This window comes from Pan troglodytes, chromosome 7 (genome assembly GCF_028858775.2).
Source record: "Pan troglodytes isolate AG18354 chromosome 7, NHGRI_mPanTro3-v2.0_pri, whole genome shotgun sequence".
NCBI lineage: Eukaryota > Metazoa > Chordata > Mammalia > Primates > Hominidae > Pan > Pan troglodytes.
The window spans coordinates 128111882-128124355 of record NC_072405.2 but is presented as its reverse complement, the minus strand read 5'-3'; the positions used below and the strand labels follow the sequence as shown (position 1 = coordinate 128124355).

Sequence of the window (12474 nt, the reverse complement as noted above, 5' to 3'; positions counted from 1 at the left end):
CTTTCAAGGTGCCATCAGATAGAGTTGCATAGATGTTATGTCAAAGGGCAACCTAAGTAATCCCAGGACAAAATGTCCTGGACCTCACCTTGTTAAAATGCTTTCTATGCAGCCGAAGCTCTATAAATACTTGTTGAATGAGTGGTTGGGCCAGGGTGGGGGGATGCATGCTTTGGGGATTAAAGGTGGACACACCGCCAATTGTGTCATGTGTAGGTTGGCAGGAGGAAGGGATGTTGATAAGCTTAACATTCAAAGGGAAAGACAGCTACGGAATACAGGGTACAGGTCACTCTGGCTTGCATTTTTCTGCCACTTTCTGCAAGGGAAGCTGGAACACATTCATTCAACAAGTATTTATTGAGAGATTTCTTTGTCCTGGTCTCCATGCCAGGTACTTCAGTTACACAGTTCCAGGCTATATCCGTCTGAGTCCTGGCAACAAACTGAATTCAAATCAGATGATTCAAATGAAGGAACTTTGGATTCCTTAGGGAGGTGTAGATGGGGTTAAAAGACCCCATAAGAGAGAATGAGGCACCTGGTGAGTAATGACAGCAGGAAGCAGCTCCTCCCTTTGGCCTGAAGGAGTGAGAGAAGGAACTCCTTCTTTCAAAGGCCCTGAGAGATGGCGCTAGGATGGAGAGGCTGCTCTACAAGTGCTATGATCATGGAAGGACGTGGCTACTGCCAGAACTCTAATGGCAAAGGAGAGAGGGAGCAGAGAAGAGATACACTGACCTCTCTCTCTATCCTGCCTCGATTTTCCTGCTGGTGACTCCCATTGACCTAACCCAACCAGGTGATGCAGTCCATAGGGGTCCATTATCCGAGGGCACAGGGCAGGACAAGAAGAGTGGATAGTGGATTTTGGAGGGCAAACACAGGCAAAGCAGCACACCGCCATGGTGCAACAAATGGTCAAGACAACTACAGCATGTACCTTAATCATCATCCTATGACCTGAAGTATTGATTCATCCTCTATCTTTCCCTGGGCACAAGGCAATTAGTCTCACTCTAGGATTGTTTTTCCCTATCCTATGGTGAAATAACTTTCAACTGCTGTGATGCATCCTCATGCTGGTGAATTTCTTTTCAAAGAATAGCAATTCCAACCACTCAATGCATGCTGGGAGGAACATGTGTTGTATGTGAAGTAATTAGAAGTCAACGTGGGTTGAAAATGATATGTAAATCTAAGAGGCTGGCAGTCTGGTTTGCTTTTGCCTGCTGATCAGTGGAGTGGTTGTGTTGCCTAAAATGGTCCTGGGCAAGGATTTCTCTTTTCTCTTTTTTTAGGTGAGTAGATGTTGGTTCACTTTTCTTTTCCTCTCTAAGGATCTCAGATTGTTTAAATGTCTCTCTGCAGCATTAAGGATGGATTTTTAAACAGCATCCTATAAAGGGCATTATAGTTGGTTTATACTTATTTACATTTATCTGGATTGCTGCAGACGCTGCTCAAAAGAAAACAGATGTTGGTTTTTGAGAGAAAGGGCCTTAAACTGACCTTTGCCTTCTTTGATGTGTTAATAATCTGCGTGAAAGCAGAGCTATCACAAGAATCACAGTTTTATCTGAATTTACTTTTGAGTTCCTTTGAAATGACTTGAAACAGCTTTAAGATAGTAAGAAATTCATGCGATGAGAACACCCCATTGGGTTCTGTAGTAGTTGCTAGTGCATGTGTTTCCTTTTCAAAGAATGATAGAAAACCCCAAAGAGTGCTGACAGCCAGGCTGATCCTTTGACAACCGGCTGCATAATATACTATCCCATCAGTTGTCGCCATTAGTATTGACCACTAGTGAAAAGGTGTAGGTAATCACAACCTAATTTCAATTTTCTAGCAGATGCTCACCATCCCCTGCTATCTTTTAACTTTGAGATAACGTGCTCCCTACCAAGCTTTCTTAATGTCGGTTCCACCACCCGGGTTTTTTCCCCGCTCTGGATTTTTTTTTTTTTTTGACGGAGTCTCACTCTGCCGCCCATGATAGGGGGCAGTGGCACCATCTTGGCTCACTGCAACCTCCGCCTCCTGGGTCCAAGCAATTCTCGTGCCTCAGCCTCCCCAGTAGCTGGAATTACAGGCGTGCAACACCACGCCCAGCCAATTTCTATATTTTTAGTAGAGACAGGGTTTCACCGTGTTGGCCAAGCTGGTCTCAAACTCCTGACCTCAAGTGATCCGCCCACCTCAGCCTCCCAAAGTGCTGGGATTATAGGCATGAGACACTGTGCCTGGACCCCTGTGGATGTTATAGTTTTGGGGAACAAGCCATATTTTTAAGTCTTCCTTATCTTAAGATAGGGCAGTGTATTAGGATTTTTCAGGCAAACAGAATCAATAGAACATATATATATATATATATATATATATATATATATATATATATATTTATACACACACACATATATATACCTACACACATGCACATACATACATACATACATACACTGAGAGAGAGATTTATTATGAGTAATTGGCTCACATAATCCTGGGGGCTGAGAAATCCCATGATCTGCCATCTGCAGGCTACAGACCCAGGAAAGTTACTGGTGTAATTCTAGAGCCAATGATGTAAATCCCAGTCCAAGGGCAATAGAAGTTCAATGTCCCAGCTCAGCCGGCAGGCAAAAAGAAAAAGGGGAGGAATTCCTCCTTCCTTCACCTTTGTTTTGTATTCAGGCCCTGAATTGACTGGATATTGCCCATCTGCACTGGCGAGGGCAGTCTGCTTTACTGAACCCGTGGATTCCAATGTTAGTCTCATCCAGAAACACCCTCACAGACACACCCAGAAATCATCTTTAATCTGGGCACTTCATGGTATACTCACATTGACACATACAATTAACCATCACAGGTCCTGCTTTGGAACCTCTGAGAGGGCAGGACCTGGACTTAGCAGCATCCCTCAGTCCCCCAGCTACCATCACAGTGCCAGGACTCAAAATATTTGCGAAACAGATGAAATTTCCATTTGTATTGCTTATCCAGAAGAGATATGGCAAAGATTACGAGGTGAATCATAGCGTGTATAAGAGACAAATTGCTTTTAACACTGGAGTAACAGAGCCAAAAGAGAAGTTATGATAAAGTACGTAGCACATTTGAAACCAGACTGCCTGAGTTTGAATCTTGGCTCTGCCACTTATTAGCTCAGCAAATTACTTGAACTTATATCTTAGTTTCCCTTTCTGTAAACTGAAGAATGTAAAAGCCCCTGCCTTACAGGGGTATTGTGAGGATGGAATGAGTTAAAATGGATAAGCACCTATAGCTGCACCTGTTGTATTATAACATTTCACAATTATGAGCATTATATGATTGTTTGCTGTCACTATTTTTGTTATTTTTATTTTCTGTTTATTATTTTGATTTACCATTCATCAAATGATCATAGAAATCAGAAGTGAGTTTATGCATTTGAAAACAGATCACTTGCTAACTATAAGTGCTGGTTTATAGCAGGTTCAGAAGTACCTGCTTTGGGCTACTATAAGCACCGGAGAGACATTTAGCTGCATTTCCTTTAAAATAATTCTGTGGCTTCAGTTGTTCTTGTCCCCACTTATTCTTAGTGATTTTCACTGTTGATGCTTTCTTCTAGTGTCTCTTAAACTGTGCATCTTCAAACCTAAGAAGCCTGAATTATGTTTTCTTTATGATACCTGCTCTGTATTCCTGTTAGAACTTGTGGTGTTTTTTTTTTTTTTAAGTTATTTCTCTTACTCTTAAGAGGGTGCTTTTATTTTAGGCACTTTGGCTTTGATATATGCTGGGTATGATATATGTTGTATATTCATTCTTTGGATATACATGGGAAATTTCTCATTTATAAAACAGATGTGTTTGTGTCTCATGTGAATCAAGGCACGTGCACCTTTGAGGAAGGGGGAAAAGAAGCTTTTTCAACTTACGTTTTAGCTCGAACAGACTGGATTTTTAAAGGGCATATCAGCAAATTTTTTTCTTCCTTTCATTTCCACACTAATCTGAAGTTTCTTTAACAGAAAACATTAAAATGTGCATAATTATGGGGCAAAATGTCAAGCAGTCAGTTTAATTTGCTGATGAATACATAGAATTAATGTTTCGCCACAGTCCCCGGATTTTGCATTATGAATTAGTGGGGAGAAGGTAATGTTTTGTTGACATTTGTTAACACTGTTGATTGCTTGTTTGGCTTGTGTTCTGCCTGCAGGTGGATTTCGCCTTCACAGTGTGGCAGAGCTTCCCTGAGAGGATTGTGGGGTACCCCGCGCGCAGCCACTTCTGGGATAACTCTAAGGAGCGGTGGGGATACACATCAAAGTGGACGAACGACTACTCCATGGTGTTGACAGGAGCTGCTATTTACCACAAGTGAGGAATCTGGACATGTCTCTTACAGACTTTACATAGCTTTTTATATTGGCTGCCGCATAAATAGGAACTAAGGCCAAATCTTGTTAACAGCATTGAGGAAAATTAGTCTGTATCCCCGCTTACGTTTTGCTGATGTGTCAAATGTGTGTTTTTGAAACCAGTGAAACCTCTTGGCATATTTCATTTCCAGAAATTGTGGTAGAGTAACATTTTCAGTTGGTCTGAAGTGTGAAAATACTCTCAGGGCATATTAGGTAACTGAATATTTAGAATAACAACAACAAAAGTAAATACCTAAGTCAGCACCCAAGGGCGCTGTTCTAGGTGCTTGGGATTCATCACTGAGTAAAGCAGAAAAAATTCCTTGCCAATGCAGGTCTTATATTCTAACAAAGAAAGACTGTCTACATAATAATTCCATAGTTTATTAAGGAGATAAGTGATATAACAAACAGACAAAGTGTAGAAAAGGATCAAGGGTGCTGAAGGTGGAGATGGGGCAGATTGGGGGTGTCCAGGGTGATTCTGATTGCACAGGTGAGATTTGAGCAGAGACTTGAAGGACAGGAAGTCAAGAGGATATGTGCACCAAGAGTGTTGTGGCAGGAGAACAGCGAGAATAAATGCCCTGAGGCAGAATACTGGAGAACCATCGAGGAGACCACTGTGACTGGGTGGAATGGGTGACAGGAAGTCAGAAAAGTCAGGGGGCATGGATGCACGACCTTGATGTCCATCATGAGGACTTGACTTTTTCTCTAAGTGATATGGGAGGAGGGCAGAGTTTGAACAGGGTGTGACATGTACAGCATGTCACTGTACCGAATACTGTAGGCAGTTTTAACACAGTGATAAATCCTGCAGGACCTTGATGTCCATCATGAAGACTTGACTTTTTCTCTAAGTGACAGGGGAGGAGGACAGGGTTTGAACAGGGAGGAGAAATCCGGCTTTTCTTTTATGCACCCACTGTGGATTCTATGTTGAGAAGAGGCTATAACAGACCCAGAGTTGAAGCAGAAGCCCTATTAGGAGGTGATTGACATTATCTAGGCAAGAGATGGTGGGATCCTGGGACCAGGAAGTGAATGGTGGCCATGGTAAGTAGTGATCAGATTATTTTGAAGATGCTTTAGCATGATGCCTAGAGAGTCTGGATGTAGAGTTTGATGACTCCAAGTCTTTTGACCTGAAACACTGGAAGATTAGACGGCTGATCAACAGAGATGAGGAAAACTACAGATGGAACAAGTATGAGGGAAAATATATAAGTTCAGTCTTGGACATGTTAAGACATCCAAAAGGGTATATGGAAAAAGCTCAGGGGTGGAGATACAAATTTGGCAGTTGTTTGCATATATTTGGTCTTTAAAGCCAGGGGACTGGAGTAAGATTGCCAAACTAGTGAGGGTAGATAGCTAACATTCCCCACTCAACCAGTAACAAAATACCTGCTCTTCTATCATTAGTGAACACACCAGTCTTGCCTTAGTCTTTTTAGTAAAGAATAGGGAATTTTGCTATCTCAGGGATAGCTTGGAAATGCTCAAGGCATAAACATTTAGGCTGACTGATTCTTGGTCTCAAGATTTCACTTCTTGAAAGTTCATTGTTCCTATTGCTTCTGCCACCACCACTCTAAGAATTTGATTCACTCAAATGATTTTTCCTATAAATATATGCTATATGTATATAAATACATTTTAAAAACAGTAGGATGAGAAATAATTCAAATTAATTATGGGTTTTCTATTACGCTTGACCACCCCATTAATTCAGATTTTGCTCTAACAGGATTGAAATATATATGGTTTATAGGGCACAAATATAGAACAGTCTATTGTTGGACTCAGAGTCAAGGGATAATATTGAATACAGTTCTGATTAAGTCAATGATTAAAATTGTTAAGCGGCTTTATAATATATAGATCATGTGTAAATAACTTATCTTGCCATCTAATTATTTAGTTCTTTCTAACTCACCTGTCTGATGTTAGAGTTAGACTGGACAAGCAATGTCTGTATGTCTGTATCTCTGTGCCTTGTTTCCTCATCTGTAAAATGGGAGTAATAATAGAACCTGCCTTGTAGGCTCCTTATGAAGACTAAATGAAGCATTTCTTGTAAAACACTTTAGAACAATATCTGGTATATAACAAGTACCGTAGAAGTGATAGTTATCGTCATCATCATCATCATCATTATCATTACCATTCATGACACGTTTAGGGATTCAAAGAATGGGTATGTGTTTTCTGTCTCAGAAGTCCACTTGTCATCATGTGATAATGGCCCCCTGTGAAACTCATCTTTGATTTTTACAGATATTATCACTACCTATACTCCCATTACCTGCCAGCCAGCCTGAAGAACATGGTGGACCAATTGGCCAATTGTGAGGACATTCTCATGAACTTCCTGGTGTCTGCTGTGACAAAATTGCCTCCAATCAAAGTGACCCAGAAGAAGCAGTATAAGGAGACAATGATGGGACAGGTAAGTATAGAAGAGCCCTCTTCCCTTGCTTCACTCACTGGTGGTTCAGCCCCAGGTAATGAGGACTCATGTTCCTCTAGCTGTTCCACCCAGGAGCATATAATGAGGAGAAACCAGGAATGAACTACATCTGAAAGCTAGAAAAGAGTGTATGATTGGTGCAGGGATAATTAGGAAGACACAAGTTAAGAGTATCTTTATGCCAAGGATGTAAAGCTCTCCTATAATCTTTAAGGTGACATGAGAAAGATATGTCTTTAGAGTTTGTCTTAGTCCATTTGGGCTGCTATGACAAAAATACCATTGACTGGGTGGCTTAAATAACAGACATTTATTTTTCATAGTTCTAGAGGCTGGAGAGTCCCAGATCAAGGCACCAGCAGATTTGGTGCCTGACAAGAGACTGTTTCCTGATTCATAGATAGCCCTCTGCTCATTGTGTCTTCACATGGCAGAAAGAAGGGCAAGAGAGTTCTCTAGGGTCCTTTTTATAAGAGCACTGCTCCCGTTTGTGAGGACTCCACCCTCATGACCTAATCATCCCACAGAGACCTCACCTGCAAATATCATCACATTGAGAATTAAGCTTCAACATATAAATATTAGGGGGCACAAACATTCAGCCCTCAGCAGAATTAAAGCCCTACAAATAACTTATGAAAGTTGATTGTAGGTACCTTATTTAATGTCTAGCAAACCATACTCTCTTTAACACAGTTTTCTGGTGCTTGCAGTTGAGTTGAATTGTGTCTTGGTGACATAACAGGAATCACAATATTCAATTTTCAGTTCTAGAATCAGGATTTAAAATGCAGGCAAGTCAGTAACCTTCTGAAACTCAGTTGGCTCATCTTTAACATGGAAATGGTGAAATCTACCTTACAGGGTTGAAATAATATATTTGAAAGCTTTTATAAAAGTGAAGTAAAATATTGTGTTGAGTTATACAATTTTAGTATTAAAGGTATTTTCAAGGAAATAGAATCCAACATTTTCTTTTTACAAGTAAGAAAACTAGGACCTAGTGAATTTAAGCATATTGCCTCAAGTTGCCCAGTAAGTTAGAGACAGAATTGGGAATTGAATCCCAGGGTCTGTGGACTTCACTGCTTGTCCTTGTACACCCCACCATCTTGGTATCAGGTCCACCTGGATATGCTGAATTTCATCTATCTTTATTCATCTTGAGCAGAGCCCCTACTATATGTAAGAAATCAAAAATCTTAGCCAGGCACAGTGGCTCATACTGATAATCCTAGCATTTTGGGAGGCCGAGGCAGGCAGATCACTTGAGGCCAGGAGTTTGAGACCAGCCTTGCCAACATGTCGAAACCCCATCTCTACTAAAAATACAAAAAATTAGCTGGTCATGGTGGTGCACGCTTGTAATCCCAGCTTACTCGGGTGGCTGAGGCACGAGAATTGCTTGAAACTGGAAGGCAGAGGTTGCAGTGGGTTGAGATCATGCCACTGCACTTCAGCCTGGGTGACAGAACAAGGCTCTGTCTCAAAAAAAAAGAAAAAGAAAAAAGAAACAAAAAACCTTAAGAAAGAGCATTAAGATTCACTCACGTTAAATCATGGAGCATCCAACAGGATTGAGGTTAATCTGAATGAACATACTTTAACATGGTTATATTAGTTCAATTTTGAGGGGCTTTGCATGTGCCTTGTTCTAACAGGCATTGGAAAACATATACAAATCTAGCTTTTGCAAAGGAAATCTTAGCTAGGCCTCGTGTTAAGCTGATAGTTTTTCATTCACTAAATTTAGTAAGCAAAGATTTAAAGTTTATAAAGAATTTAAAGTTTATAAAAAGTTATTTAGTACTTAGTGAGCATGTTACCAGGCACTGTTCTAGGTATTGGTTATGATGAAAGAGCTGTCCTTAGCAAAGAGTCTGGCAGAAAATTCTGTTTCCTTCTAATTACAGAAAGAACAGATAAGAGGATTTGTAAAAATTTTTGAGGCTGAGAGAATATTCGAATTCAAGCAAGATGTATTGTCTATTATGTGCCCAAACATTTTTATTTATATTTTTTATTTATCTCTTAAGAATGAGGATACATTCTGAGAAATGCATCATTTGGTGATCTTGTCATTATCCAAACATTATCAAGTGTACTTACACAGCCCTATATGGTACAGCCTACTATACACCTAGGCTATATGGTATAGCCTGTTGCTCGTAGGCTATAACATATATAGCATGTCACTGTACTGAATACTGTAGGCAGTTGTAACACAGTGATAAATATTTGTGTATCTAAACATTTCTAAATACAGAAAAGGTACAATAAAAATATGGTATTACAGTATATGGGACAATAGTCATCTATGTGATCCAACATTGATTGAAATGTCATTATGTGGTGCATGACTGTATATTATCTCATTTAAGGACATGACATTTTAAAAATATTTTTTTACTCAGAGTTCTTCAGAACACTCACTAAGTGGGGAATTCTAGTCATACAAGGCTTCTTAGGGGGTGGATTTGTGCTATTTTCATAGATTAGCCTAATTCTACCAAACAGTATTTCTAGTAATTCATACATCTTTAACAAAAAAATCTAAATTTAACCTTAGGTCTAACTAGGTGTATTCAGGTACTATATTTGCCCCCTTCTTTCCATCATACACATTAATTTATTGAATGTTTGTATGACCGGTAAAGTAAATAGATATCATCCTCTAGGATTAGGCTTTTATTACATAAGAAAGGCATCTTTTCTAATAGATGTTGGTTGACTCAGAATAAATGTTAACATCTAGAAGCAAAACGATACCTGAATGATTCAACTGAACTTTAAAAAAATTTTTTTGAATAGGAATGAGTGTAAACTCTAGACAGTATTTCTAGTTGCATATATGAGTATTTTGCCTGGGTACAGCGCCCTTTGGGAATGAGTGGGCCAATCAAAAATGGCCCACAGGCCGGGCACAGTGGCTCATGCCTATAATCCCAGCATTTTGGGAGGCCAAAGCAGGCGGATTGCTTGAGCTCAGGAGTTCAGGACCAGCCTGGGCAAAATGGCAAAACCCCATCTCTACTAAAAATACAAAAATTAGCCATGCATGGTGGTGTGCACCTGTAATCCCAGATACTTGGGAGGCTGAGGCACAAGAATCACTTGAACCCGGGTGGTGGAGGTTGCAGTGAGCCAAAATCATGCCACCGCACTCCAGCCTGCGTGACAGAGTGAGACTCTGCCTTTAAAAAAAAGAAAAAAAAATGGCCCACAAACTCATATCCATTTAGGGTCAAAACAAGTTACATTTGGGACTGTCTACTCTGATATGAACTCAACCAGTCAGCTCCATTTGATATCTTTCTCTGATTTATCAAGTAGAGTTCCCCTCATATAAAGGCTGAAGAATGAAGCTTGAGTTCTGCCCCTCTCTAGCCTTGAACAAATAACTCTAACTTTCTTAAACTTGCTTCCTCAGCTATAAAATGGGGATGTTATTACCTGGGTAGATACTTCACCAGATTGTGGTGAGATTCAAATGAACTCCATGAAAACACTTTACAAATAGTGTTTTGTTTGTTATTCTGCTGTTCAGAGATAACTTGACATTTGTGTTTATCTTCAATGTTATTTTCGAGCATGTTGACACTATGATTTTGAAGTGACTCTTACTGCTTCTCACACTAAAATGTATCTTCCCATGAAAGTATTTTTCTAAAACTGTGAGTACAACAAATACACTGAACACACGTGCCTACATATACATCATTAAAGACTTGCCTATTGACATAAATGGGCTTGTGGGGGTTCCCCCATAATTGGGCAGCCCATCTTTTCCATGTTTCATAAAAACAGGGATTGAAAGACAATGTGCTTAGTCATTCTATTTAAATTTCAGCACTCCAGTCATTAAGGCATTCTTTTTAAATCAATGCCAATCATTTGCATGATCTAAAAATATTTAACCAACTTTAGGGGCAACACAGAGAGCTAAAAACATGGTAGCCATCTTTTCTATTTGTCGAGAGTTAATCTTTATTCTGGGTGAGCAGTGATTCTTTGGAGGGCTGATTGCCCTTTAAAAAGTAACCTTTGGGGGTTTTAGTCAAGTAGGAAAGCCAACAATTCTTGGGTTAAGAGAAGAACAGAATTTTGAGATTTTAGTATAAAGTTAGTCATACAGCAACTTGCTCCATATACCACTGAATCTCACCTTCTCATCCTCATGGAGTCACGTCAATGGGGAGGCTACAGAAGAGAAAATGGAGTTTTAGATGCTGCGTAACACTAGCCTTGAGTGACATGTAAAAGGCACTATTTTGTTCTTCAACTATATATGTGAATTTTTAACAAAGGATTTAGTAGGACCCTTATAAAGGTAAAGAGATAGTAGAAGGAAGGAAGTGATGGATAGAGAGAAAGATAGACTTCTAAAAGTTGGTGGGTATTTCTAAATCAACTACATAAACAGGAAGGATTTAGAAAACTCTTTGAAAGCAGAAACACATCTTTAATCTTAGTACTTGGTCCCAAGTGCAAAGAGAGGTTTTAGATTGAGTCACTGTAGTAGTCGAGTTTCAGTTGCTAAGTCGTGGACTGACCAGAGAATTAGTCAATAAATTTTAGAGAATTAAAGTCAACATGAATCTTTGTTTTTGTGTTTTTAACACTGAGGAACGTAGCATACCTTGGGAAAAACCAGTATCAGCGATTGCATTTTCAGCAGGTGCATAGATGGTGAGACTTGGTGGCCGGGCCAGACCCCAAGCTTTGCTGCTTGCTCATTTGCCTGACTCCATTTTCTGCAATGTTTCCATCTCACCTTGCACTTCTCTCATCATTATCCTTGTTTCTCTCCTTCTCCCTAGACTTCTCGGGCTTCCCGTTGGGCTGACCCTGACCACTTTGCCCAGCGACAGAGCTGCATGAATACGTTTGCCAGCTGGTTTGGCTACATGCCGCTGATCCACTCTCAGATGAGGCTCGACCCCGTCCTCTTTAAAGACCAGGTCTCTATTTTGAGGAAGAAATACCGAGACATTGAGCGACTTTGAGGAATCCGGCTGAGTGGGGGAGGGGAAGCAAGAAGGGATGGGGGTCAAGCTGCTGTCTCTTCCCAGTGCAGATCCACTCATCAGCAGAGCCAGATTGTGCCAACTATCCAAAAACTTAGATGAGCAGAATGACAAAAAAAAAAAAGGCCAATGAGAACTCAACTCCTGGCTCCTGGGACTGCACCAGACTGCTCCAAACTCACCTCACTGGCTTCTGTGTCCCAAGACTAGGTTGTGTACAGTTTAATTATGGAACATTAAATAATTATTTTTGAAATGATTGCTATGCAGGTTTAAACTTTTTTAATGATCAAAACTATTAAAAACCAGAGTTCTTTGTTTAATCAAAATTGTGTTGGTTGTGAATATTTCAAAGCTGCTATTCCTTTTCCCACAGACCTCATTGTCATGGCCATGTAGGGTGCCCTGCAGTTTCAAAAGCTCAAACTTCGTGGAAAACACAATAAGTCACTCTACCCATTATCAAGAAATAACTGAGCATAAGTTGTAACTTCATTATTCAACTTTGCCAGTGCAAATTGTTTTCCACTTCGAATCTTCAAATCCACTTGAA

General features: G+C 40.0%; 1 protein-coding gene across 1 annotated transcript in view; it reads left to right on the top strand.

Moving 5' to 3' along the window:
* EXT1 (exostosin glycosyltransferase 1) overlaps window positions 1-12250 on the top strand; it is a 314323-nt gene extending 302073 nt beyond the window's left edge. The window contains exons 9-11 of the mRNA XM_001141496.8: window positions 4214-4374; window positions 6702-6873; window positions 11715-12250. Of these exons, the coding sequence (XP_001141496.1) occupies window positions 4214-4374; window positions 6702-6873; window positions 11715-11900 (519 nt within the window). The 3' untranslated portion in view covers window positions 11901-12250. The remainder of the gene's footprint in view (window positions 1-4213; window positions 4375-6701; window positions 6874-11714) is intronic.
* The last annotated feature ends 224 nt before the right edge of the window (window positions 12251-12474 follow it).